Here is a 27,812-nt window from a genome sequence, read left to right on the forward strand (position 1 = left end):
CTATCTGTTGCCCTGAACCTCGGACCGTCTGACAATTCTCTTGGTAATCCCTTTTGGTAGAACTACTGTGAATCTCCAGGACTGTGTAGCTTACACTGACTTTGCTGTGCTGGGAGGGGGTTTGTTTGTTTGAGAACTAGCTGCCTTATCAGCCCTTTGGCTGCTTTCCTGGACACTGGAACGGAATGGGAAAAGAAGAGAGGGGGAATGGAACGAGTGAGGGACTGGTGTGTGCGGTAAAATCCGTCCCCCACTCGTTCCGTTTCCTGCCGGGCCATTCTGAGAACGGCCCACAAGCCCAGTGCGGTAAGCTTCCAAGATAAGTCCACAGAAGAAGAAAGATAAAGTCCACAGAAGAAGAGAGATAAAACCCACCAAGAAGAAAGAGTAAGGTATTTAAGAAGGACTATTGAGAAAAAGGAGATCAGTTTCATGTTTTTGTGTTTATGACCAGTAAAGCTTTTGAAAACTTAAGAAATTTGTGGACAAGTCTTTTGTTCAGGCTGTGTTCCCGGGAGCCAGAGGCCTTACTACATCCAAAGTCCATAGCATCGCTCTTGGAACAAAACACTCAGGAAGAAGGGAAGGAGAAAAGGTTCCTGTTATACTAGCAGGGATCTGCTAGTGTAAATTTTAGGCTTAGATGTTTACTTGTATCTTCAAATGTGGATGTGATTTACAAGAATGTGCCTGCCTCTTTAAAATGTAATGGGAGAACTGACCCTTCAGTGTCACTGTTATCAGGCAAAAAAGACATAGTTGTAACAAAAAAAAAAAAAAAGTGCTTACATTATCTGAAGATTCAAAAGAGATGCTTAACTTAATTTTTCATGAGACAACAATTCAGCACCAGATTGGATTCATATGTCATAACACTGTTTCTGAACTGTTTGTGACATTAAACATAAAGTCTAATCTTTGTACTATGGATAGAAGTAAAATGCATGAAGCTGCTTTAAAGGGAGGAGAGAGAGCAGTTCTATGATTGTGGTTGTTTTTGTGCTTTGTTGTTGCCGCTGTTTCCCTTTCTTCTTGCCTCAGACTGCAGGAAAGGTGATGGGTCACAAGCTGTGCAGCCAGGCTGTCTCTGCTGTTCTAGAAACAGAAACCAGGCTACCAGTTACTCATACCAGTTACTAATCCCAGCCTTCAAAATTTCTTTCAACCAGTTACATTAGATAACATATACTTTGTACTGCACCCAACCTGTACATGTTTACAGTAGTTCTCTATTCAGAACAGCTATCATTGAGAAATGGTTGGAGATCTATTCCCCCACACTCACACACACAAGTATGTCCTTTTAACATTTCTCCTTTTTTTAGGCAGGTAAGTTCTGTTTTACTTCCAACTTTTGTGTATAGTATTTGTTTTGTTTTTCTCCTCTGTATAGCTGCATAAAATTATTATGAGATTCCCAGTACAGTGTAATTAGTCATTTCAACTGACCACATGTCTCTTCTTTAACTTTGATGACATTACATTCCCTTAATTAAAAATCCTAAATAATGAAATGTATGTAGATTTGCATCCTGGTAAAATAACCAGAGACCTATCAATTGGTACAACAGTATTTATTTCTTTGTTTCATATCTATCTCACCTTTTCCTAAAGAGCCCAGGGCAGTGTACTTGGCTCTCTTTCCATCTATACCCTTACTAGAGCTCTGTGAAGTAGATCGAGGTGTGTGTGTGTGTGTGAGAGAGAGAAAGAGAGAGAGAGAGAGATCCAAAGATCATCCACATATCCTCCAACTTTCCTGATTTGACAGAGGCAGCCCTGATTAATTCTGTTCTCTCATTTTTCCCCCCAGCTGCTTTTAAAATCTCCCAGTTTCTCTGTTTTCCTCCCACTTCCCCCCATTGTCCTCAGCTCACTTCATTTATTAAAAACTGAGTTCCAAGTGTGCAATTATGTTGCACTTATCCCAACAGGCTGGAGAGGATTGGAGGTATAGAATGTTGCCCTTTCCCTGTATGCTCAGACAAAAGCAACCAGCTGAACCCTTTCCTAGTTTGTTTTTCTTCATGAATAACTTATGCCATCTTGATCACACTCTGATGTTGCTTGGCCTCAAGAGTCTTAGTTTTCATTTGCAAAATGTTGGAGGGTATGCATTCAGTGGGCATCATGGCTCAATGAGAATTAAAACTAGACTCTCCCCAGCACACTAGTGCAATACAACACACCAGCTCTCAATAGACTGCTATGTGAAAATAAAATAGAGTATGAACTTAATTTGCTGGAAACGTAACTCGAACAATGTTAGGTTTTATATTGTTAGCTTTAATAGAATTTTTATTTGTAATCACAATTTAAGATATTAAAGCTCATGGTCTATCCGAAGGAAAAAGAAAATGATGGTTAGGATGGGAGTAGCCTTTCAGTTGTGCCAACACAGTGCCACCAATCAAAACATTATGCTGGAGTCAACTATGCTGATAAAAATATCAGAAAACAGCACTGATCCATATGTCAAAAAATGCTATATCATTTTTAAAAACACCCTCCCTCCCACCCACCCCAATTCTGTGAGGTATGACAGGAGGAGAATTGTGGTAGCAGGGAATACTTCCTTTCTTTTAATCTGTGTTGGAACATTTGTTTGTCCCTACACTGTCCAGTGGAAACACATTCAAGTTTGTCTTGTGGAAGGCATTTAACCTTGTTAAATAATATTGTCTGTTTAGTATCACATTTGTTTTTCCTTTCAGAAACCTGAGTAACAACAAGATCAAAGAGATTCGGGAAGGTGCTTTTGACGGGGCAGCGGGAGTGCAGGAACTGATGTTGACAGGGAACCAGTTGGAATCAGTGCATGGACGAATGTTTAGAGGTCTCACAGGGCTCAAGACACTGTAAGTATAAAATCTTCTTGCTTTTCTTTAAACTGGGAAAATGGGAAAAGAGGAGAGAAAGATACTGTTGTGTATCTGTGCAATGTTTAATCACAGGTGCAGTGAATTAGCACTGCTGGCTTTGACAGCAGGCTGATGGAGAGCAAGGTAGGAGTCTTAACATTTCTGTTAGGCATAGATCTCTGCTAAGTCACTGATCTAATCTGTGAGTAGCACCTATGTGATCTTTGTTGATAACATTATGACTTCCTGGAAGTTGTGAAAACCTATCTGCACAAACCTGCAGTGCCTTCTCTTCATACAAAATCGGAATGTTTTTTGAGTTATTGAGCAAGTATAATAATTTCATAGCAACAAAGAAAGGTTCCCTGATGTTGAGATTTGTCATCACAATGAGAGCTACCAGCACATACCGCTGGTAATGTCTTGTGCAATAAATGTGCTCTTGGGATTGCCTACTCATTTCTTACATTGCATACAGGTGTTTTCCACCAGACTTGAAGTGAAACAATATTTTCCCATTACTTAGACTATTTGAAAATTCTTAATTGCTGTGAAATGAGATTGTTTCTTCAAATAACCTATATACTGATATTTTATATGTCATGGACTCCAAATAGATGACATCACTTCTGAGAAAGAAAAGATTTTGCGTAACATTTCATCATTTAATATACTGTATTTTCTGGCGTATAAGACTACTTTTTAACCTAGGAAAATCTTCTCCCGGGTGTCATCTTATAGGGCAGGTGCTGAAACTTCCGAGCCAGAGTGGAGAATCATATGTATATGTAACTGAAGGGCAGAGCAAGCTGCAGGCGTCCAGGACGCCCGGGGTATGGAAAAAAGAGCCGTGTTTGCAATACCGCTCTGATAGTCTTGGAGACAGTGAAGGCTGGGCAGGCAGGGAGAGCTGACCAATCCAAGCAGGCTTTGTATACAACAAGTTTTCCTGCTAAGTATCTGCATGTCATAAGCATTTGAATTAAAATTACCATATTAAAATCAAATCTGATGTTTTTTTTAAAAAAATTATTTGGTGTGCGTTGGAAGAGGGGTAGTCTTTTGCCTCAGATGCTGCTGCCGAATAACCACAGGAGACCATGTTGGAGGAAAGGCCACAACTTTATTAAGCAAACCATTGGTAGGGTTGGCACAAAGCATGAGGTCAGGATCTGTGAAATCAAACAACCCCACGTTTGTCTGATTAACCACAACCTGGCACCCACCAGGCATTGGGATGACCTAGGGGCTAATGAACACCGTATGACCACATCTCTGCCATGCGTTCACATATTTACTAAGCCCCTAGTCACCGGGAGGCGCTCTCGCGTTATGGCCCCCGCAATGGCCATACGCCTGCCCTATTCGCCCCCGGGTCCCGACTGACTCCCAAACCAGAGCTCCGTAGCCCTGGTACCACACCGTGCAGATCCTGGCCTATGCTGCCGCCCCAAAGTTGTGACAAAAAACCCAAACCCAAGCGGTGGGTGGGTGGGAGAAGGCTCAGCTCCTCCTCCCTTCCTGCTTGGCTCCTAACCATCCGGAGCCAAGCGCTGACTGAGAGCCGGGGCTGGCAGCATGGCCTATATAGGCCTAAGCCCCGCCCTCAGTACCACCTGACCAGGAGACTCCTCCTCCAGGGCAGCTGAACCAATCATCTGCCCTGGAGGACCAGAACTCCCGATCACCGAGCCCAGCTCCCAGAGCGTCGCGGGGCGGAAGGGCCTCCCTTTCGCCCCACGCACCAATAGGGAGCTGGGGCAAGCCCCAGAGCACTCTGGGGCTTGTAGTCGTTCGCTGCGTCTAGCGGCAAAGCGGTCAGCCCGCCAAGTCGGGCAACCGCATTATATGGCGAGTATATCCCAAACTCTGTATTTTAACTGGAAACGTTGGGGGTCGTCTTATATGCCCAGTCGTCTTCTACGCTGGAAAATACAGTACATATTTTCTTCTGAATGTAAAATGTTGACTATGCCCTTTGCTGCATGTATCACATTCACTTCTAATAGGAGATAGAAGTTTAGAAAAAGGTGAACATCTAGAGTTGAATGTTATACTTATAATAATGAAACTGTAGTCTCGGTGTGTGTGCAAACATAAACACAACCCGCAGACATTATTAGACACACTTTACCTCAGAACTTTATCTAGAAATATTTAGTGGAAAACTGAACAGGTTTTATCTGCATCTTTCTCCCCTGTCATGTTGGTTCAAGATGAACCAACATGACGGGGGGGGGGGGGGGGGAGGGGAAGTTGCAGTGTTCCTCCTAGCCATCCACTGGTAAATCTCAGCATGCCCCTGTCTAGCTACCTCCTTCCCTACCTGCTATACAAGGGGCAGTGAGGAGACACAGTAGAATGAAAGGAAGTCTCCCCAGTCCACTCTGACATGTGATGAGCAAGACAAAGTACACATGAGGAAACATAGGACTGGAGTATGGCTTTGGTGCAGCTTTGGACTTCTTAGGATGCACACACCATTTAAACAGCATACCTCCAAAGCAACCTGAAGCAGCTTTATTTTGGCCTGTCTGTTTGGGTCCATAGTTTGCTTAACTTCCACCATCATCCTGAGTAGCAAGAAAGCAAGTGGCAGCATGGAAAGAGAATGGGAGGAGGTGCAAGGTTAGTAAAGACCGAGTTCGGATGGTGGATGAAGTCAATTCTTTTCTGGTTCAAATGTTAATATGAGCCAGAGTCAAAGTGAGAGTGGTTGCCTCATATTTCAGGTAAGCATTGTGACATTCCAAAATGTATTTTTCTAAGCCAATATAAATTAAACTGTCAAGGACATCTTTACATGTTGGCTAACATTTATCGAGGAGGTTTTGGCTTTCAATTGATTCACCTACACTTTGCCTTCCTTATTGTTTCATTTTCCCTCCCCTCTATTAATTAAGGAACTCTAATTCTAGGTTTAAATCCTTTTTAGGATGCTCAGGAGCAACATGATCAGTTGTGTAAACAATGACACCTTCACAGGACTGAGTTCAGTAAGATTACTCTCTCTCTATGACAATCGCATTACTACAATCACCCCAGGAGCCTTCAGTACACTTGTTTCTTTATCTACCATGTAAGTAATCTTGTTGCTTTGTGTGTTGCATTTGGTTTATAATAGTTGCTGTAATTTAGTTATGTGAAAGCAAAGAAGATAAACATAAGAACATTTTTTTAAAAACCAACTCTTTTAAAGCCTTTAATTTTTTGAGATTGTTTAATAACTTGAATTGCAGTAGTTCTAAAAACAGGAGCATTTTTCTATTTAATATCAGAGAGTAGCAATAATAGTTTAGGAATATAAAAAGGGCAAGATAGATCAAAGAAAAAGCTCAATCTAGTCCACCATTCTGTCTATCCTCTAGCCAACCACAGATGTCAGTAGGAAGTCTACAAGCTGGGATTCAAGTGGAACAGCCTTCTCCCACTAACTGATAGAGAGAAAGACTATCCCTGTTATTGGAGAGAAATACACACAAACAAACACATACATCCTAACCAGTAGCCAGCAGTGTCATGAAGAATTCTTACAATATCCCTTTAAAGGTTAGGCATCATTTGAATTTCATGACTCAGATATTTCAACTCTGTAATGCAGATCTTGCAACATTTAGTCTTATTTGCTTTTCTCTCCATGTATTAAAGTCCTTTGAAGCATTCTATTTGTATGCCTCATCAGTCTTTACTTTAATTACCATTTGGGAAGATTCATATTTCCTTCCATTGTTTAACTTGTATTTGTTTCAGCATCACATTACTTTATGAATTACTCTGCTCATTTTTTTGTCTTTATATAGACTGTGTGCCATCACCATTAACATATGAATGATGATAGGCCTGATAATAGCATTCACAGTAGAAGAACAAAATGTGTTTTCCATGCTTGTGGTTTATTTTTATTTTTTTCTGGTTGTGAAATTAAGGGAAGATACCGGTAATTCAAGCTTTGTGGTATCCATGTCAATTTGTTCTTGCCAAGACATAGAAAAATACATTTGTGTGTACTTCACTCATCTCATAGGTAAAAATAAGGCATAAAACTCACTTTAAATTCAACTTTTGGATATCTGAATCAGAAATAGGCTATCTTTTCCAAATTCTTGTAGTTTTGTCAGAGATACTTCTGTGTGGACACTACTTAGTTTGGGGTTGTAGTACAGGCTGGCATGCAACAGTTAACCTTCTGTTTACTTCTTATCCAAACTACGATGAAATATTAATCATTCACTTTTCTGAAAGCTTCATTGCCCTACTTCCATGTGAGTGCCTCTGTGACTGTTATGGGAGAGAAATCTGATTACCCAGTTCTATATGTTTAAAATGTTATTGTTTTCAAGTTAGAAAAAATATTCTCTAATAGATACAGTTCTGTAATAACACTCCCATTTGTAGATTTGGAATTGTTTTTCATCAGAAGTAATTTTGCACAGTGAAGTTCTTTGGTTGTGTGACATTTTTAGTAATACTGAGTCTCTTGAGCATGATAACAAGCACATCTTATTCTTGTTGTGGAAAAGAAGTTTCCCCCCTTATATCTGTTGTCAATAATATTCATTTCTCTGTTAGATGATGTGTCGACGTATTATTGGAGGAAAAGTCCAACATGATAACAAAGATGCAAAAATCAAGATAGCCACTATGTACACATGAAATAGATGAATTTTTTCAAAGTCTAGAACAAAAGCATGTGTTTTATCAATGTTCAAAGGCATTCATAATTATTTTGACTGGTTTATTACCTATTGGATCCACTGGTGTGCTTTAACTGAAACATTTCGGTTAATAAAATATTTAAATTTAAATTGGGAAAGAAATGTAGTTTCAAGCTTGCTTCACAGATTCAAAAAACAAACAGACAACCTGCGTAGACCTCTAGGTGAAACTATATCTTACTTTAAAGACCCACCCAGCAACTTTTCTGTCTTTTGGGGGGGGGGGGAGTGTCTTCTGTCTTAGTCTTTTAAATAATAATTTTGTGTGGACTGTCAATTTCTTTTATTAGGCCTGTTACAAATGGGCGTAAAGTACACACTGAGGGCGTACTAGGATTAGGAAGAGGCGTCCTTTACGGATGCCCCTAACCCTAGTATGTGCTCGACATGTACAAAATGGCGGCACCTGTTCTACACAGGTGCCGCCATCTTGACGCAGCAGACGCTTAGCATCCGCACGTCGCGCGGCACTAATGTTGTCACGAGTGCGCCATTGGCGCCTTGCGGCATCATTAGCACGCCACAAGAAGAAGCTGCATTTTGCAGCTTCTTTTTTGCTGCGCGGAGGAGCCGCATGGTTCGGCCACTGAGGCTCCTCCACGCAACAAATGAAGGCGCTTTGCAGACTGCCCTTTTAGGCAGTCTGTAAAGCGCCTTAGTCTTCCTCTTCCCCCAAATTCAATCCTTCCAATCCCCATCCATTGTTTTACTGATAATTTCCCCCTCTCCTCACACACAATTTGTGTAACACCTTGGGTATTTTTGAGTGTATGTACAATAGAGAAAACTTTCAAAATAAAACTAAGACTGGCTTTGTATGTGTACTCCATAATCTGATAATCCTATCATATTTTAGCCTACTTTCATGAGACAAGAACCTGAATATTCAAAATAATTACTCCTCTCCTAAAAATGATGGGCTTAAAACCCATGGAGATTTGAAATCCAGGTCCTACGTTAACTTTTCTTTTTTTGCTCTGTAGCTTTTGAACTTGGCAATTACATTATACCCTTGTGATGTTTTGAGCTTATCTTCATACAGCCATTACAGCTTCAGGATCTTAGTATAGCTGGATGCTGATCCCTTCCTTCCCACCACTGGCAATAAAAATGTCACTGAAGTTTTATGCATTAATGTATTGCAGAAGGCTCAGCTTGAACTCGGGTGGTAGAGTTACACCTGTGAGATCTTTTTTTTAAAGAGTTTCTTATTCTCTACTCTTAACCTTACTTGGTGGCATATTTCCGTTATGCTTTTGATATACGATGTGTACAACCAATTTGACTAATAAAAAAGACCCTGTGCTAGCCAAAAAGGATTTGGAAGACTTTTGTACACCATCAGTCAATTCATTTCTGAACATGATTTGTTAGCTTGGATTCTTCTTGGGTTTTAACAGCTGAACTAAGGCTATATTGAAATTATTATTTAATGCATGTATTAAATAATATAAGAGTACCTGTATTTTGATCCCAGTGAGAAGACTTGGGGGTGTTTTTAGTTAGAGAAATGGGGATGGAATGGTTAAATTCTTATTTTCCCTAATACACAAAAAAGAAACAGCTGGTAGCAGACCTGATCTCTCTCTCTCTGTGTGTGTGTGTATGTGTGTGAGTAAGTGTACCAATGAATGAATGAATGGGGGGAAAAACCTATTCATCTGTCTCCTGTATCCTGATTAATTTAGTTCTTAGTCTAAAAGAGTAAGAGGTGCTATGTTGAAACTTACTGCAAGTGGATTCCATTTCTTCATGTGTGATGTGTCTGTGACAGATAAGGGAAATCAAGAGTAGTAAAGTGAAAAACTCTCAAACATTTGTTTCCTGCTTTAGTTTTAGAAAAGAAAATAATGCAGCTATAATATAAAGCTTACTTTTTGTAACATAGATTAACATAGTTACATGGATGACAATATACAGTACTTTCTTAAAACCCATCCCTTGACTTCTTCAATAACTGATAGCACATTTTTTTCTTCATTTCCCATCCAGTAATCTGCTGTCTAACCCATTTAATTGTAACTGCCACTTGGCATGGTTGGGGAAATGGCTAAGAAAGAGGAGGATTGTTAGTGGAAACCCACGTTGCCAGAAACCATTTTTCTTGAAAGAGATTCCGATTCAGGATGTAGCTACACAGGATTTCACATGTGATGGTAAGCACTCTTCTGGAAATGGTATAATGCGATCTCTGGTAGAATCTGCAGTGCAACCAGCAGTACTATTTTATTTAATTTTTTATTTTAAATTAAAAGATCACCTTTTCCTCAATATGGACATTTTTGCTAAAATAACCTGAACAATGAGGTATGTATAGGACAACGTAACTACATCAATGTCTGCATCCATCATGTTTTTCAGGGATAATGTAATGTTAAATCCTTTCATTTTGGACATTTCCCCCCAGATTAATGAATATGTTGTCCCATACATTCCAGTCCTCCCCCCAGAAAACAACTCCTCTGAACATATCCCTTAATGGGGATTTTCTGGAACTTGAATTCTCATATGGTTTAATTTTCCCTGGTAAACAAAAGCTAGAAAAATATTTTCTATCTTCTCTGTGATATGGACTCTCATAATGTTTATTTTATTTTAATTAATTAATTAATTAATTAATTGTTTATTTTGTCCTGGCAGCAACAAAAATTCAGACATGATTTATAGCTGATATTACAGTTGATTGTTCTGGCAATTCTTTTATCTAATTATGGCATTATTTTATGTATTCAGAGTGCTTTTATCCTATTCACCTTTAAAAAATTAATCTAGATCTATATTCTAGATTTTACTCATTTATTTTATATGTGATTTGCCTATGAGCTATGCATTCCTAAACTACTACCACTACTCTATTCTACTCTAGTTTGGCAGAGTAGAGGTTCTCAATATGAAAATAAACATCTGAGAACTTTCAATAGTGTTTCATTGCTCTAAATATCTGGTGTGTAAAAACTGGGCATCAAGAATGAAACAAAAAGCTGTGTTTACATCATAATGTGTTGGCACTCCTAATATTCATTAGTGAACATTTAGAGCTAAAAGTTAGACATTATCCATGTCATCAAATGCAGGTCTGTGCTAACTAAGGAAAGAAAACCTTGGCGCATTACAGACCTCCGGATTGCGGCGGTCTGGCTCCGCCTTCGCTTGCAGCGTCCAGGAGCCGCAGCGGCCAAACCGCACAGCTCCCAGATGCTCCGAGGAAGGAGCGCGGAAATCGTGCTCCTTCCTGGGCCCCATAAGAGACGCTGCGAGGCGCTAGTCGCGCACTCGTGGCATCACTTCTGGGGCATGACGTGCGGGACGCACAGCGTCCGCTACATCAATATGGCGGCGGCCGTGTGGAACGGCCGCCGCCATTTGTCACGGACTCTGTCTGTGATAGGGTTAGGGGCGTCTGGAAGAGACGCCCCTTTTTCAAACTGGGACGTCCTCAGGACGTCCCTAATGGCGGTCTGTAACCCGCCCTTGATTCTACTGCATAGGGAAGAATGTGAAGACCATGCAAATGGAGAATTTAGACCCAGCATTCTGAACTAGTGCAAAGCATAGTTTTATTTATGTCTTTTCTCAATTAATGTATTTTCCAAGTCCAAATTATACTGTCCTAGACATCATGCAAGCTATTGTTTGCACATAGTTCTATAGGTCAAGGACCAAGTACAGATATGTACTCTGTTCAAAGCTGAAGGTACATCTACGATTCCAGTATTTCTGAGAGTGAAAAGGAAAGCTACTCAGATTGTTCACCCTTTTGTATGCCTGAAAACAATTAAAATCCATTATGGGAATAATTGGTAAAGGCTAGATTCTTTGCATAGCACACAGCAGACTTGTTCCCATTGTGAAATATTTCCTTTTTTTTTTTTCCCCCCAGTTGGTCCATTGTAAAGTATACTCTCCCAAATTTTTCTAGATACACACTTGGATGCTGCCATTTTCTTTTTTCCTCTCATCCTTTGTGAAACCACATGCTTTAATGTCCTTAACTTCAAAGGCTTAATTTTGTAAGAGTAACCTTTCTGCTTTCCTATTATGAAGTTCTATCTGTTTTCTAAAATCCGTTTTATAGAAATCAACACCCATGTTGGAAATGCTAGATATTTCTGCAGGTGCACATAAATCCTTCACTTCTTGGTGCATGCATAGCTAATCTTGTTCTTTTAATCTCAAGGCACTTGTTACAAACAACCAGTCTTATAATTAAGAAGAAATTAGGGAATGTCCTATGTTAATATTGAAACCAATATTATTTTTTCCATCACAGCCAACATTTAGCTACCAGTTATTAAGAGTACTCTTAATTTTGTTAATATAACAAAAGTATATATATATATATATATATATATATACATATGTAAAATAGACCATAATCATGTAACAATCAGGAATTATAACCTTCGTGGGACTGAATAAGCCATTACTCCATCTACTCTGTTAACATCCATCAAATCTACTCCTATACAGTAGCCATCCATACTTGCAAATTCACAAGTATGAAATGGTGCCAGAAAGGTGCCACATACCGTTTTTTGTTTTTTTTTAATGAAGTTAAAATCAAAATATTTTTACTACTGGGTCCATATTTCTCCAAGTTATCTCTAGTTTTGTTTGGTTTTGTTCCTAAGCAGGCAGATATGCAACTCTGTTTCCATGCTTGACCTCCCACCCCGACCCCCCACAATAGATGTACTCATCACCTTCTGAAAATGCAAATGAAAATCCTCATAACTAGCTACATATAGTTGATGTTGGCATGAGAATGATGTTGGTATCAGAGAAGCTCATATCAAAATGCAGCCTTGCATTTTTCTTTTAAAAAAACTTTGTATAATGCTAAGAAGATAGGTCAAGAATTGATATAACCTTCTAACTAATGTTATAGTAATGTAATGGTAATGGTCATATTATTGATATCACATGGAGCCCCTATATTAGAATTGAATTTCTACTCCATCTCTATTTAAACTTAATTTTTGCTTGCTTTCTTGCTTTGTAGGAAATGTTGAAAGTAGCTGCCATTTCTCCCCCCGTTGTCCTGACCAGTGTACCTGCATGGATTCAGTAGTTCGCTGCAGTAACAAAGGGTTGCGGTTTCTGCCCAAAGGTGTTCCCAAAGATGTGACTGAACTGTAAGCTATATAGATATACATATATAAGTAACATACATTAATAGAATCAGTAAAATTGCATGGTGATAGTAGTTTTAAAGGTTGCATGGGAACTACTTAGCTTTTTCTAAATTTTTGAGGCCCACCAACCTGCACCAGGTGGTAACTCAGATAAGAAACATTTCCCTGCTGTAGTCTATGAACCATAGTGCATGATGGTCTACTTGCTATAATTCCTATTTCCATTTGGAAGAAATAATGTTTTTACTAATCATTCAATCATTTATTATGATCATAGATCAGTACTGTTTTTGTTTCTGTAGCCTAAATGGCATCTAAAAGGTCATGAATAAGACCAGAGGTAAACAACTACCCCAGGTTCATGAGCAATACACATTTGGCTGCACATAAACAGCCCACACCTCTCCTCTTCATCTCTGCCCTGGTTTTGGTTTTGGTTGGGGGGGTGCATTTTTTCGAACAAGAAAAGCTCAATTCACACGGTCTAGGGTCTGTGATGGTAGTTATACCATGTTTCAGTATCTGTTTCAGGCCTACTAAGGCTTTTTTCTTAATGAGGGAGTGACTTCCAGCTTTTGGGGTAAAGCTTACCTCAGCCAAAACAGGTGAGGGGGCTCATAACTTAGCAAAATTGAACCCCTAGAGAATGTAAGGACTCAGTCATTTTTTTTAATGGAGAGGATTGGGATTGGGACCCAATCACACTGCTGTTTTGTTAGCTTTTTGGCTGATTTTAGTTGGGTTTAGAACAATTTTTGCAGTAATTGGGGCATCTGTGGGCTGAGAGGTGAAACTGGCACATTTGTGCACTGTGTTTAGCAAACTAGGGCCATTTTCAGGTGAAAAAGTACCTGGATATAAGCCTGGATATTTTTTTTTAAAGTGGAAATTTGAGAGCCACAAAAGTAGAGCTTGAGGTTGCTCTACTCGGGGCTGCTCTCCTCTTCTCTGAATATAAGGGGGAAACTTAATAGGGAAACCAGGGAAATCAGTCAGAACTCACTGTTTGTTTGAGCACCAGAGATCTAGCATAGTAGACTTCTGGTGGTATTGTACAACGAATATACAATAATATCTGGATTCTGTGGTCCAAATTCTGTTGTTAGTCCCAGTTAGAATAGATGCCCTGAATGAAATAAACTTAGATAATGGTCAATTTGACAGGCTACTATTGATTTTAGTCTGTGGTTACAATGTGGGAAGATTCTAAATGTGCATAAAGATAGTCTGTGCACTTAGCCATTCCCCATTCCAGTTTAAAAAGTAGGTAGTTTGGAGGTTAGGTTGATTGATTAGTAAAACATGGCCCGGTTTGTTCTCATGCACCCTCTCTAAATTATTCTGAGCATATTGTTATTGTATTTTCTTTTCCCTATGCTGGCTATATTTTTTAAAAAACAACAACATGTCTTAGTAAAAATTAAAGAGGCATAGAGGGAGGCATTTTGACAGCCAAGCAGTCTTTTCCCAGGTTTTCCGGCTGAGTAGGGTAAGACAAATTAAGAAAGTCAGTTTTGAATTTTCTGTAATGCTTTTTTCAGCAGGGTGAGAGTGTTTTCACAGTGGACCACTTGAAAGAGCTATTTAAAATGTATTCCCAACACAATCATCATCTAATTATCTGTGCTGGTTGATGGTTTGAAAAAGAAAAAATAAACAGTGACAACTGTCATGGGATTATTTTCTCTGAATGCTCTCAAAATGGCTAAAATAACAGAGATAATTAGATTAAATTGTGAAGTAGATTTGCATGAGGTGAGAACAACATATTATTTGCCTCTCTTTTTGGAATGTGGTTTCCAATGGAAAGAGGCTATTAGACTGGAAGTTGGCAGTAGGGCTTTTCACCATGGGAGTGCTTTAGAATTAGGAGTCGCTTTAGGATGTGACACTATTGGCTTCATTATATGTACATTTTAATAATAATAATAATAATAATAATAATAATAATAATAATAATAATTTATTTATACCCTGCTCTTCAGCCAAGGCTATCAGAGCGGCTTACAATTTGTAAATCAGACATTTCCCTGCCCTCAGGCTTACAATCTAAAAAAGACAGACACAAAAGAAGGGAATGGCAGTGGGGAAGGGGGAAAGTTCAGCGGATCTACAGTATAGTTAGCATTTATTGATCTTAAACTTCTTATACAGTGCAAACAAAGTGTCAAAATGCTGACTATAGCATTCAGACTATTCTGCAGTATTATTATTTTGTTGGTATCTACTGTGAACATTAGTAAAATACAGCATATATCAAAAGCTTCCTTGGTCAATAGACTGTGTAAAAGCTTTACTGGAAGACACTGGATTTCATAAGCACTGGAATTTGACTTTTGTAGCTGTAAAGCTAAAGTAAGGGAAGCAGATCATAGTGATGGTGTTATTGTTGTTATGGCTTGCTTCTCTCCCCCCCTCCCCCCAGTATAAGAGATGAGAGGAGATGGCAACACAACTACTTCTTTTTTCCCCTTTAAAACAAAGGAAATGATATCCACCAAATTACATACGTTGGAAGGCACTACCGTTATTTCTTTGAAATGTATACAGATAGTATCACTCAGCTGGAGATCTGAACCATTGTATAGAAAGTGGGCAGTCTCCCAGGAATGAAAGACAAATGTCTTCCTGTTTGTTGTCCCTCATATCATTGCTTCATTCGTTTTTCTCTTTTCTAATGCTTCACTTATTGTTCTGAAATTTTGTTCATACTTCTCTCCAGAGATGTTTCTAATTTGTTAGGTCTATGAATAATTCTTCAGACAATCGTGACCCTCCATAGTATCTCCCTTTTTTCATCTTGTGCTAGTCAAAATACTCCTAACCCCTAGAACCACTGCATGTAGGGTTAGGATTATGATACAGACAACATTAATGCTGAAATTGGAAAGACAAACCTTTTTACTATCCTGGCTACCCCAAATTCCTCTACACACGTCCATATATCTACTGCTGATGGGTTTTCTCCTGGTGCTAGGCCTCTGACAGGACATTCAAGAGCAAAGGGCTATAGAATTGAGTTGCTCAGGTATAGCAGGCTACAGCTAATACAAGTGAATCTTCACTACCACCAGATTGTATTCAAGCAGAGACTTAAAAAAAATAAGTCTGCCCCTCTACCTTTCATTTAGAAGTGACAGATAATCTTCCACATCCCACCTCACTGTAAAATGCCTTATTTGGTGCTTCTGGAGAAATTTTGTTTATTCCTCCAAAGAATGCAAGGAGTCTTTTTTTTGTAATTGCTACCACATAGTGACTAGAGTTGACCCTTCATATGCAAGGATTTTACTTGGTGAAGAGTTTGCCCTGGATCCTTTGAGTGGACATCAAATTCTTTGATTTAAAATGCAGTAATGCAATTGTTACTTCATTCTGCAGATAGAAAGCTGACTTTATGTGGTGATGTAATAATCCAGTTGTGAAGAGCATTCCATGCTGCTATTTCATTGCAGTATGGCTTGTTAGAAGGAGGCTGAGATTATCCATGAACACAAATGTCTTCTTGGCCCTCATCATGCAGGTTACTCCCACCTTAGCAATATCAAATATTGTTAGTTTGGACCAGTATTTTTAAAACACAATAATGCTTAGGATTCCAGGGGCATTTTCCTTCATAACAAACACTGTGCACAAAACAGATAGATTTAAACTATTTCCACAATATTCACATAATTTACTGTAAGATATATGCCTTGGTGTATTAGCATCAAAAGGTGTGTAAGTCATGAAAATATAGCCCTAAACTCTTAGCTCTAAACTATTGTACTTCCAGCTGACTGTGTTTAGCACTGCAATTCAGGACAATACAGTTACAGTTGTATCTCAACAGCATTATATAATCAGGTAGTTGTTCTCCTGTTATTTTTTTGGAAACTGAGGAGCAACCTACTTTTAGGAATCATTGGACATGTTCAACTTTTTAATCATCCAGATTTCAAGGAGATGAAAAACAGAATTTGTAGTATTGCAGAAGCAGGTACATTTGTTTTGTTTTTTTAATTAGCTACTCCGAAAATTCATGATCAGGAAGGCACTGGTGTTAAGTCTAGATAATTCATAGTACCTTGCATTTATTGTATTAGGGCAGTGTATCTTTTCAGGAATCAAACAATTGTTTTAAAGATGTCTGAAGGGGCTGATTTCAGCAAGAAGAGGTACAACCCCACTCCCCTAAAGGCTTCTTCTAAAATCTTGATTTGCATGTCCATTGAAAATAAAATCAAGTCAGACAGGCCTAAAGTAGAACAGCACAACCCAAAATAATACACACTGGCCTATATATATTAATGTCAAAAATACATAAGGAAAAGCCAGACTTGTGATGTAGAGGGGAAGAGATGAGCTACAATTTGGTCTTGGGCATCTCTAATGAGAAGTCTGGGCCAAGAGTCTCATCAGTTCATGGAGATAGACTATGTGAGGCCATTGGAGTTATACAGTCAATTATGTCCTTCATCTTTAGTTGATTTGCTTGATTTTGCTGTTATTAGCAGATTGTTGAAAAAACCTGTAATGACAATTTATGGTGATTGTTGATTGTTGTCTGAACATGGCCTCTTTGAGTTTTTGTGTTTACATTTGCCAAATTATTGTTTTATTGAAAAGCCTGACTTATTGGTCCATTTCCTTCTTTGATAAAATTCTGACTTGTTTAGCAGATTAACATAAACTGTTAATTATGGCTGTTACTATGGCCTGAATTCTATTGGATAGTCTTAAATAGAGCGAAACCATGTAGAGTCAGCATATAGGCAAATTCAATTGATTCATTTGGTCTTTTCTAGTTGGGACTTCCAAAAGGATTCAAGCAACGTGCTGTAGATACTAAACTTTTTCACCCCTCACAATTGGCCATAGCTCTCATTAGGGAACTAGTTTGCTTTCATTATGCTTGCCTTCACCTCCAGTAAGATGTCTAAGATGTAGTAGGAGCAAGCCTACTTCCATTGTCAAGAGTGTTCTTCAATCTGGTTACTGAAGATAAGAGGCAGGCAGGGGGCAACAGCAATAACAGCACCACTATGAAAAGCAGCCCTGAGATGCAATATATGCAGTGTGAATCTCAGCAGAAAAGAAAGAGATTAAATTGCCAGGGTATTACAGCATCGACAGTCTTCTCCCACACCTGAAGAAGCAGCCACAAGGAACCTTACATAGGAGAGAGTACTAACAGTCCGAACATTTAAGTAGCAAATATAAAACCTACAGGATAGGAACAAAGAGTGCTGAATTTGATGGTAGCAGCAATACCTCTCCAACCACACAAAGAGGCTTAGCGTGTGTGGAGGAGATGGGTTACATCAGAATATGGGAATTTCCAGTGTCAACCTAGAACACCAAAATGTCTTGATGACATGATGGCATTAGATGATTAGATGGTCCTTGCTGTGCTTCTAAATTTTGGCATAAACTTGGGGAACCAGAATGGTGCTTGGAGGGGACCTGTACCAACCTAGAAGAATATCTTAGTTAGACACTCTTAGCTGCTTGATTCACTTTTCCATCTCTTCAGTGGTTTTCCTGTAACTGCCAACCATTGCTGCCTGTCCGGTGCTCATCCTGTACATTCCAGGCTGCCTTTCAGTGAAATGTTTCAGTGTTGATCATTACACTTGACCTTTGCTACTCTGTTCAGTCCAGCAGCATTCCACTCTTTGAGGCTTTAATAGGGTGTGTGCACATAAAAAGTTTGTGCCCACTTGGAAAGGATGCATTTAGCTAATTGGTGCTCTGTCTTCCCCTTCACTTTCCAGCCTGCCTGCCTCTGCCAAGTACTACTGCCTGGTTACCTGTCAGATGCTCATTCTATTAACTTTCAGTCCAGTAATTTAACCCATCACATTCTTGTTGTTTCGCTGGCTAGTCTTTGGTGTATTACTTCAGCTGTACAGCTTAAAGATGCTGTAAGGATCCTATGTCTGGCTTCCAATATCAGAGGTGTTTTGGTCCAGACTAAAAGAACATACGTTTTGTAAGATGGAGCACTCAGCTGAATGGTTTTTATTTGATTTGATTGAATATTTTGTTTTATAATAATAATATAAACAAACAGTATGAGTAGAGGTAGTATCAGTAACCAAGATTCCAAAAATTGTAACTCGAGCTTTGCTAGTTGGTGAGTTCAGAATTACAGTGTCGTTCCAAAGGCTGATCTGGTGGGCAGGAGGTCTGATGCATGTAGGTGTATGAAAAAAGAAAGAAGGTTTGTTTTTCTGGTGGAAAGAAAACCAGACATTAAATGTGCCTAATCTAAAACCCCATGTTTGGAAGATTGAATTCCCGCTTTTGGTTTCATCATATCTCCAAATTTCATGCAGATGTGTGGACAAGGAAGAAGGTTACACCTGTATTGGTTTCCCAGGCTGCATTTGTACTGCAGAATTAATGCAGTTTGACACCACTTTAACTGTTTGGGCTCCATCTTGTGGAATCCTGGGATTTATAGTTTGTTGTGGCACGAGAGTACACTGACAGAGAAGGCTAAATATCTCACAAAATACAAATCTCAGAATACCATAGCATTGAGCCATGGCAGTTAAAGCGGTATTAAACTACACTATTCCTGCAATGCAGATGCAGCCCTAGTGATTCAGATTTTTAAATCTTGATTCAGATTTCGGATTCAGATCAGATCACACGAGGTTCACATTAGCCTGAATTTGGATGAGTCTGAATCACTGAGTTGGGCTCCAAACTAAATCAGAGGATCCTTGTACTACCCTTGTTCCCGCTTCATTTTACAAATGTTACTCTTGTATTTGCTTTCTTATATAGAGCTCTGGGTCAAGTTTTGTGGTGCTATCTCCCCGTCTTAAACTCTGAGGTAAACAGCTACAGTTGTGCTCATATCTACCTTTCCTGATACATGAGACCGTGTTTTAGAGAATTTCTCTGGCATCCCATGAGCCTTTTTCTCTGACTGGGTTGCTCTGGCACTCTGACATAGTTCCAATAATGAAGGGGAGGATTTATTTAGTAGCACTTTAATGAATGCTGTGGAGCCTCATATTTATAAACTTCCATTTGCCAAGGGAAAATAGCATCCGCTGTGTGACAAACATGTTCAGCTGAAATGCTTTTTATTAAAATGTAATCATGCGTGTTTATGCATTTCATTTTAATAAAAAACCTGCCATACAGCTAACAAAACCTTGTAAATTAGAGCTGTATATAAAGTTCCAAAACATCCCTACAACAGGAAATCTTTTACTGCAACAGGTCCTAAATAATGTTGCACTGAAATGGATACATAGACAGATGGAAAATTTCATCCTGCAGCAGGTAGAGTTTCACCATGGCTAAACGCTGAAGTAATCCAAAAAAAAAAAAAAATGGACTCTCTTTTCAGTGGTAGGGAAAGTGAAAATGAATTTGTGTGCCACAGGGCAATATAAAGAACATGTTGTGTTGTTGTTCTTCATAAAGGAGTATGCCAAAACCTTGTAACCTAGAGTCTGTTTTAGGGATGTTTGAATTCACTTCTCAGGGATGGGGGTGTTCTTATTTGAGAAAGTACATTAACCCTTAAATTAAGTATCAGGGACACAAGTTAAATAGAATCATAGAGTTGGAAGAGGCCACAAAAACCAACCAGTCCAACTCCCTACTATGCAGGAATACACAGTCAAAGCACTCCTGACAGATAGCCATCCAAACTCTGTTTAAAAGCCTTCAAAGGAGACTCCACAACTTTCTGAGGTAGTATGTTCCACTGTTAAACATCTTTTATCACCAGTAATTTCTTCCCAATGTTTAGGCAGGATTTCTTTTCCTGTAGCTTGAATCCATTGGTCTGTGTCCTAGTTTCTGGAACAGCAGAAAATAAGCTTGCTCTGTCCTCAATATGACATCCTTTGAAATATTTAAACATGGCTATCATTTCACCCCTAAATCTTCTCTTCTCCAGGCTTTACCAAGGTTTTAGGTTTGCCAGTTTAATTTACCTATTGAATAGCTTCATCATTATGCTGAACCTAGTCGTTTGGAAGGCATTTACATATTCCCATGCATTGCATATTTGTAAGAAGTCAGGTCTTATTGGATATCAGTAAGAGACACATAGATTGTGAAGCTTAATTATATCAGGTGCCAATACCTTATATGTGACCTTCAAGAATCTTTTGCTCTTGGCTGCTATGTATCTCTTTCACAAACAGCCTCCTAGAATAACAATACTTTAGTCAAGTTGCCTAAATGTGTTACTACTTTAGCCAAGTTGCTGGGGCAGAAGTGAGGGGCATGTGGCCCTCCCAGATGTTAATGTGCTGATGCTTCCATCAGTCCTGGCCAGCATGGCTCATGATGAAATATGGTGGGACTTACAGGCATACAACATTGAAGGGCCATGAGTTACCTACTTCTAAGCTAGGGTGATCTCTCCAAATTTCAGCCTGCAAAACTGACTGTGTATCGCAGTAACAATAATCAGTGATGGCAAACCTTTTAGAGACCCAGTGGCCAAACTCAGTGGCATTCCTGCATCAGGTGTCAACCGCTGCCAGTGGGCAGGACTTCTGGGGGAGCAGAAACCCACAAGGAAAAAATGGAGGACCTGACCAAATAAAAGGTAAAAAAAAAAAAAGCCACTCATATAAATATTAAATACATCCTTCTCAGTCCTGCTCAGAATGGAGGACATTTTTTTAATCCTTCTTGGATAGGAGGTTAAAATGCAGGACAGATCCTGAAAAGAAGGAGGACAAAGTCTGGTCACCCTGAGCTAAAAACATCCCCATGAACCTTTCCAGGAGGGAGAGCTGCCTGGTTCATCTGGCAGCCCTCCCTCCTGGAAAGCCGGGGGAGGGGGGTGTTGGTTCTCCAACCCTTTCCAGGTGAACTAGGCAGCGCTCTGTCCTGGAAAGGGACATGGGGGATCTATCCTCCAACCCTTTTCAGGAAAGATAGGTGCCTGGTGAACCAGGCAGCTGCCCCTCCTGGATAGAGGCATTGGGCAGGGGGTTTTCAATTCTCCAACCCTTTCCAGGATGGATAGCTGCCTTGTTCACCAGGCAGCTGTCCCTCCTGGAAAAGGTCATGGGGGAGGGTTCAATCCTCCAACCCTTTCCAGGGTGTGAGAGGTGGAGAAACAGAGCGTGCCTTTCTTCCACCCCTCCCATCTTGGAAAGTCTTTCTCCCCTGTGCGCATGCTCTGCTCTCCTTCTCCCTCACTCCTCCTGGCCTCTGATGCATGCCCTCAGAGAGGGCTTTACATGCCATCTCTGGCACATGTGCCACAGGCTTGCCACCATGGCACTAAATCATTACTAATGCCTAAAATGTTTCCTGAACATTTTCCCATGAATGCACAATACCTACTCTGTGTTATATGGCTTGGACACTGTGTAATCTAGTTGGATGCTTCACTAGTCATGCATTGATCATGGAGGCAAAGGGGAAACAGCAAATAACATTTTGCCTTAGTAAATTGCAATAGTAGTTATTTTTCCCTACTACTTTGAATTCACCCTTTACTTGTCTCTCAGATCTTTATTGCATACAGCTAATTAGGTGTGGTGCATTTGAAAGGGAATACTGAAGTTCCTACAGAATTACTAGGACAAGATCCTAAAGTGCAAAGACTTAACTCTGAACACTAAAGTGAGGATACTCCAAAACATTGTATTGCCCATGACTATGTATGGATGTAAGATCTATACAGTAAAGAAAGCTGATAAAAAGAAAATCAACTCATTTTTGAGATATGGTGCTGGAGAAGAGTGCTGATACCATGGACATCCAAGAAGACCCCAAAAAAGAGGGTGGGGTGGGGTGGGGGGTCCTTGAGCAGATCAAGCCCAAATTCTACCTGGAAGCTAGGATGACTATACTGAGACTGTCATATTTTGACCACATCATGAAAACACATGATTTATTCAAAAAGACAACGATGCTGGGAAATGCAGAGGGAGAAAGAGCAGAAAACCACATGCCAGATGGTTAGACTTGATCAGAGAGGCCTGAGTTTGCAGCACCTAAGCAGAGCAGTTGAGGACAGGGAGAAGTCTCATCCTCATTACCATGAGTTGAGGTCGACTTGACAGCAGCAGTTAACAATAGTGTTGCCTGAGAGTACTACATTGAATCATTACTGTTGATCAAAATGATGGTTGTAAAGTGGGATGTATGATGGAGTAAACTGAAAGTTAGTTTAGACTTCTGTAGAGAATAGTTACTGTTTATATGCCTTCTGCTAATTTGAAAATGAGAGAATTTATCCTTTAATTCTGGAATGAGCCAAAGCATTTAGCACTGGGGTTAATCTCACACACCTTGGTGCAAATTTCCTTTACTACAAAACTAGCACTGGCTGAGATCTTCATTCATGAATGCTTCCCTCAAAGGATATATCATGTTGAGTGTTCACTGCATTCAGAAATCTAAATTGCATTTCAGATCTAGAACAGTGGTATCAAATGACACACAAGTAGTGAAAGTTTCATGAATGTCAGAGAAAAATTGTTTAAAGCCATAAGTAGCTCTAAAAAAATTTTTATGAAGGATAGTCCTATTTTCCCAGGGATTATTGTGCCTTTATTGTATGTAGTTATTTTTAAATTAACAAATTTATTGATGTCGACTCACTTTAAAACTTAATCTACATGAATGTAAGTGGTTAAAGATTCAAATCCACATGTAAAATTTTGCATTCATTTCTTAACTAGAAGGAGCTATCACTGTTTAATGAAAATTGGCCATTGCAACTACCATCTCATTTGAAAATCAGATTTCTGTGTTTCTGTGTCCTTGAGAACCTGAATAAATGAAGGAAAATATCTAGTAGATCATTGGAAGAGTACAGTAATTCTTCATAGAAAGCAAGGGTGGACAACTTCTTCTATCCTCTTCTGGGGAAAAAAGACTACACAAAATGGCAAATAGCAGATGCATTTGAGTGTGTGGTTTGCCACTTAAATGTTACTTTAGGCCTTTCCAGGCACACTTTAGGCCAGAAAACCTATTCAGAAGTGGGAAGTGACTGGCGGGGGACTTCACATTGTTTGAGTTAATACATTTGGATTGGCTGAAATAGGAAAATGTTCAACTCATCCCTATGCCAATTGGGAATTATGGGGATGAGATCAATCATCTCTAGTGTTGCTGTTTTGTGAGACTTTTTTTTTAAAAAATACAATTTTAAAAATAGTTTTTAATTTAAAAAAAAATAGTGGTTTGAGTGTTGAACTATGACTGTGGAGACTAGGGTTCAATTCCCAGCTCAACCATGTAGACCCCCTGGGTGACCTTGGGCAAGTCACATGCTCTCCTCTGAACAAATCTTGCCAAGAAAACCCCATGATAGGGTCATCATAAATCGGAAATTACTTGCAGGCACACATCCCTGTCTATGAAGCCATAACTTTTCTGTATCTCATTTCTACTTGATGTACAGATCAGGGTTAACTTTGGAAAGTGTATCGAGCAATTATACTTACCTGGTAAAGAAGGATAAAGCTATTGAAGATGTTTCATTTATGGAGGATTTTGTATCCAAGTAAAAAATCAGGAAGAACTTGTTTCCCCTTTCTTTGACCTAATTCTGCCTAGAGTTAGATCTTTTCCCACACCTACTCTAAATGTAAATCTAGATTTGGAGGATTTTTCACACTGAAAGTTCATACTATTGGAGGGAAGTCAAGTTTCTTTTCTATCCTTTGATAATAACAGGGTTTTCTTTTCTTTTCTTTTATCATTAGTCTTACTAAATTGTCCCCTCACAATATGTTGCACTAATAGATGTAGTTCAGACTGTAATCAGCTGAAAAAGAGGGTGACATTGAGAAAAGAATAAAAAATGAGTTAATTGTCAAATTTGATCCAAGAATAAGTGATGTTCATTTCACCCACGAAGGTTCTTTCAGATCAGCAACCAAAGAAAACCCAGTGCAATAGAATACTATAGCTTTGTATACATCATAAATAATTTGCTACCGTTTTAATATATTTGATTGTGGACTGTTGGGAAATTAAACTGATAGAGCTGCTAAATTAAAAAGTGAAATACATTGTGTACTTTCTGAACAGAAAGTGCTCTGTGTGAAATGTGAAAGCTGCATCTATATCATCATGTTTCACTGACGGTGAATACATCTGTTTTGGAAGGGTAAATGTGATATATGTTCTTAAACATTTTCTTATCATCTTTTTTTAAGGGTTACCTGCCCTGAATTCCTCTATTTTTCCTTGTAAATTGGGCAGGATATTCATCCCAAAATTATTAAAAATTATATACTTTAACCAGATCCAATCCAACCATTTGAACTGTTAATGTGTTTAGTTTTTTGTGGGTTTTTTGGGGCTATGTGGCCATGTTCTAGAAGAGTTTCTTCCTGACGTTTCACCAGCATCTGTGGCTGGCATCTTCAGAGAATGCTTGCCTGGAAAAAATGGGTATACATATATATACTGTGTAAGCCTGGGAAGGCAAGAGTAATTTGCATGTGTATTGTTCTGTTGCTGATGTAGCTAAGCTGCTTTTCACTTGAAAAACTATCAGTGTTGATGCTCATTTCAGTGTGGGACAGGGTAACCTCCCAGCCTTCCACAAACAACATATTTAGAAAACTAGAATGGAGGAAGGAAATAATCTTACTTGATTGCATCACCTCTTTTGAAAAGCCTATGTGAATAGCCTGTCATTTCAGAGATATAATGGGAAATTGCTTAGTTTCCAAACGAAAGTAGCAAAATCAAACAGTTAAAAAAAGAAGCCATGACACATCAGGAAGGAGGTTTGTTAAACATCCTTACAACAGAAATGCTACCTTGAGAACAGATCTCACAAAACATACAAAACTTCAAGGGATCTGCCATTTTCTGAACCATCTTGTCTGAATTTCATCTTTTAGAATCTGTAAATAACAACTCCAGTTCTAACAAATAGGTTTGTCTCTATGCCGACTAACCTCACCACATACCAGGCTATTCTACTAATGGTCTGCCTGTACAACATTGGGAACCCTTTTAAAAAAAACTGGCAGAATCATAAAATGTATTTAATGCATTTGGTTGCAAACTATTACCTGTACATGTTTGATCAATGAACCTGTGAGGCAGATATTAATTTTGACCTCATTAAAAAAAATCAGGTTGAGTCCTGTTTTGCAGCTCAGGGGAGAAATGTTATTTCCGCCTGAATTCTTCGTGATTGGGTGGGCTATAAATTATTATTATTATTATTATTATTATTATTATTATTATTATTATTTCAATTATTCTTTTGGCCAAATATTGTATAATCTAGAGCTTACCTATGAATTGGTATGAGTACTTTCACTAGCATTTTCTTCTCAAAAATCACTCTTGTACACAAAGTGATATTTTTATACATGAAGAGGAGCCCTGTCTATTTTCCTTGGCAGCCCATGTTTACTTTAATATTTAATCATTTAAAATATTTGTAGACCACTTTGAATATAGAAGCCTTCTGAAGGCAACTTCCAAAATAAAATACAAATAATCAGCTCAAAATAGGGATAGGAACCAGTGACAAGAGCAGAAGCAAAGCCAATGTTTTCTAGTTTCTTTGCTCCCCCTGCAACAATAAAAATGACTAAGTACAGTATGGCAAGGAAGAAACTGCATAGAGACGTGGGTTTTAGCATTCCCAATGAGGTGTATATTAAAATGTATTTTCCAGGGTGTATTCCAACATAACTAAATGCTATATCATATCTTCAGACTAAGGATAATACATCAGCATTCATTGTCTAATCAATGGGCCTTACCATGCCCTCTTTGGAGTGAGAGCCACTCACATATCCATATGGGCCATAGGCTACTCCTGGAGTAGTTGCCTCAGTAACATCCCCTGATTTGAATCAGTAAGAGACTTCCTTACTCGTAACATCAAGGGTGGTCAAATTGCATCTTTCAAGGTAGACATTGAGTCTCACTGGCCATTTATGTGGCCTGTTGGGGTTCTATAAGCCCTTCTCCATATCACACATTGGGGAAAAATACAAAATCCTGTGTTTTCCTTTTGGAGTTTTCTGTTAACACAAGGCAAAGCCCCCTTCCCCCATCAGTCCTAAATGAAATGGGTAGAATAGGTAGAGAGGGTTTTTTTGTTTTGTTTTGGGGAGGGGATGTTTGTTTGTTTGCATATCTGAACATCATGCAACCAATAGTGGTTCCTCAGAGCTTAAATCTAGACCATAGAGCATTAGCAGCTACCCATCTAAACCATGATGATTCCTGATCAGGATCCAGGAGGGGCAAAAAGCTCTATTAAAGTTTCAAAACTGCTGCTGAGGAAAAGAGGATGATGCTCAAAAGTTGCACAGTGAAAGGGTTGGAAGCACAGTGTTTTCACTCTGTGAATGTATGTGCCTTCAAGTTGCCTGTTGACTTATGGTGATTAATTTCATAGGAGTGTTTTAAGGCAAAGAATTTTCTTCCTCTGAAATATAATCTATAACACCTTTTCATTGGTGATCTCTCATCCAAAGACTAACTTTGCTCCCAAGATCAGATGGGATTTGGTGCCTTTAGGGTATTTGGACCAGCTTGTTTTCACTCTACCCCTTCAATTATGTTAACAGGCCAGAAGTTGACAGTGCCATGTTACACATACAGCTAATGAAAATTTAATTGTCTGTTCCTGCTTGACCCTTATATGGTAATACTTTTTTTTAAAAAAAAAAAGAAATCTCGATAATATCTGACATTGCATTTACATCCTAAATAATGTTGCCTTGGTTATATCAGGCACTGCATATTCATTTTACATTTTTTACTAAGCAGTTAAAGTAAATGGTTGTATGGATTAGCACAGCTAGACTGAGTCAGCTTCTGATGTGTTATTGAAATATTGCCTGCATTAGCAATTTTCTGTCAGAGGGCAGAAGTAATTCTAATGAGGTCAATTAGCATTTGGAGTTCTTTTTAGTAGCTTTAATTAAGCACAACCTTACAGCAAGGACATGTGAGATATCCCTCCCCCCCCCCCCCCCCAATTTGTTAATGTGATCTTTCAGAGGGCTAACTGGAGGAGTTTGCTCCAGGTTTCTACTGAAGATGTTTCCCCTATTCACTGTTTGCAGACTAAACAAAGAATCCAACAACAGCACAGTAGTGCTCCCCATTAAGCTTTTGATTTA

At 39.0% G+C, this 27,812-nt stretch overlaps 1 protein-coding gene across 1 annotated transcript in view; it reads left to right on the forward strand.

The window, feature by feature from the left end:
* The window catches only part of LOC149321949 (slit homolog 3 protein-like), a 602,937-nt gene that overhangs the window by 460,875 nt on the left and 114,250 nt on the right, over positions 1-27,812 (forward strand). The window contains exons 17-20 of the mRNA XM_089520445.1: positions 2,715-2,858; positions 5,797-5,940; positions 9,569-9,732; positions 12,579-12,711. Of these exons, the coding sequence (XP_089376571.1) occupies positions 2,715-2,858; positions 5,797-5,940; positions 9,569-9,732; positions 12,579-12,711 (585 nt within the window). The remainder of the gene's footprint in view (positions 1-2,714; positions 2,859-5,796; positions 5,941-9,568; positions 9,733-12,578; positions 12,712-27,812) is intronic.

Source organism: Sceloporus occidentalis, unplaced genomic scaffold (genome assembly GCF_023333645.1).
Source record: "Sceloporus occidentalis isolate IW3139 unplaced genomic scaffold, rSceOcc1.0.p SCAF_1, whole genome shotgun sequence".
NCBI lineage: Eukaryota > Metazoa > Chordata > Lepidosauria > Squamata > Phrynosomatidae > Sceloporus > Sceloporus occidentalis.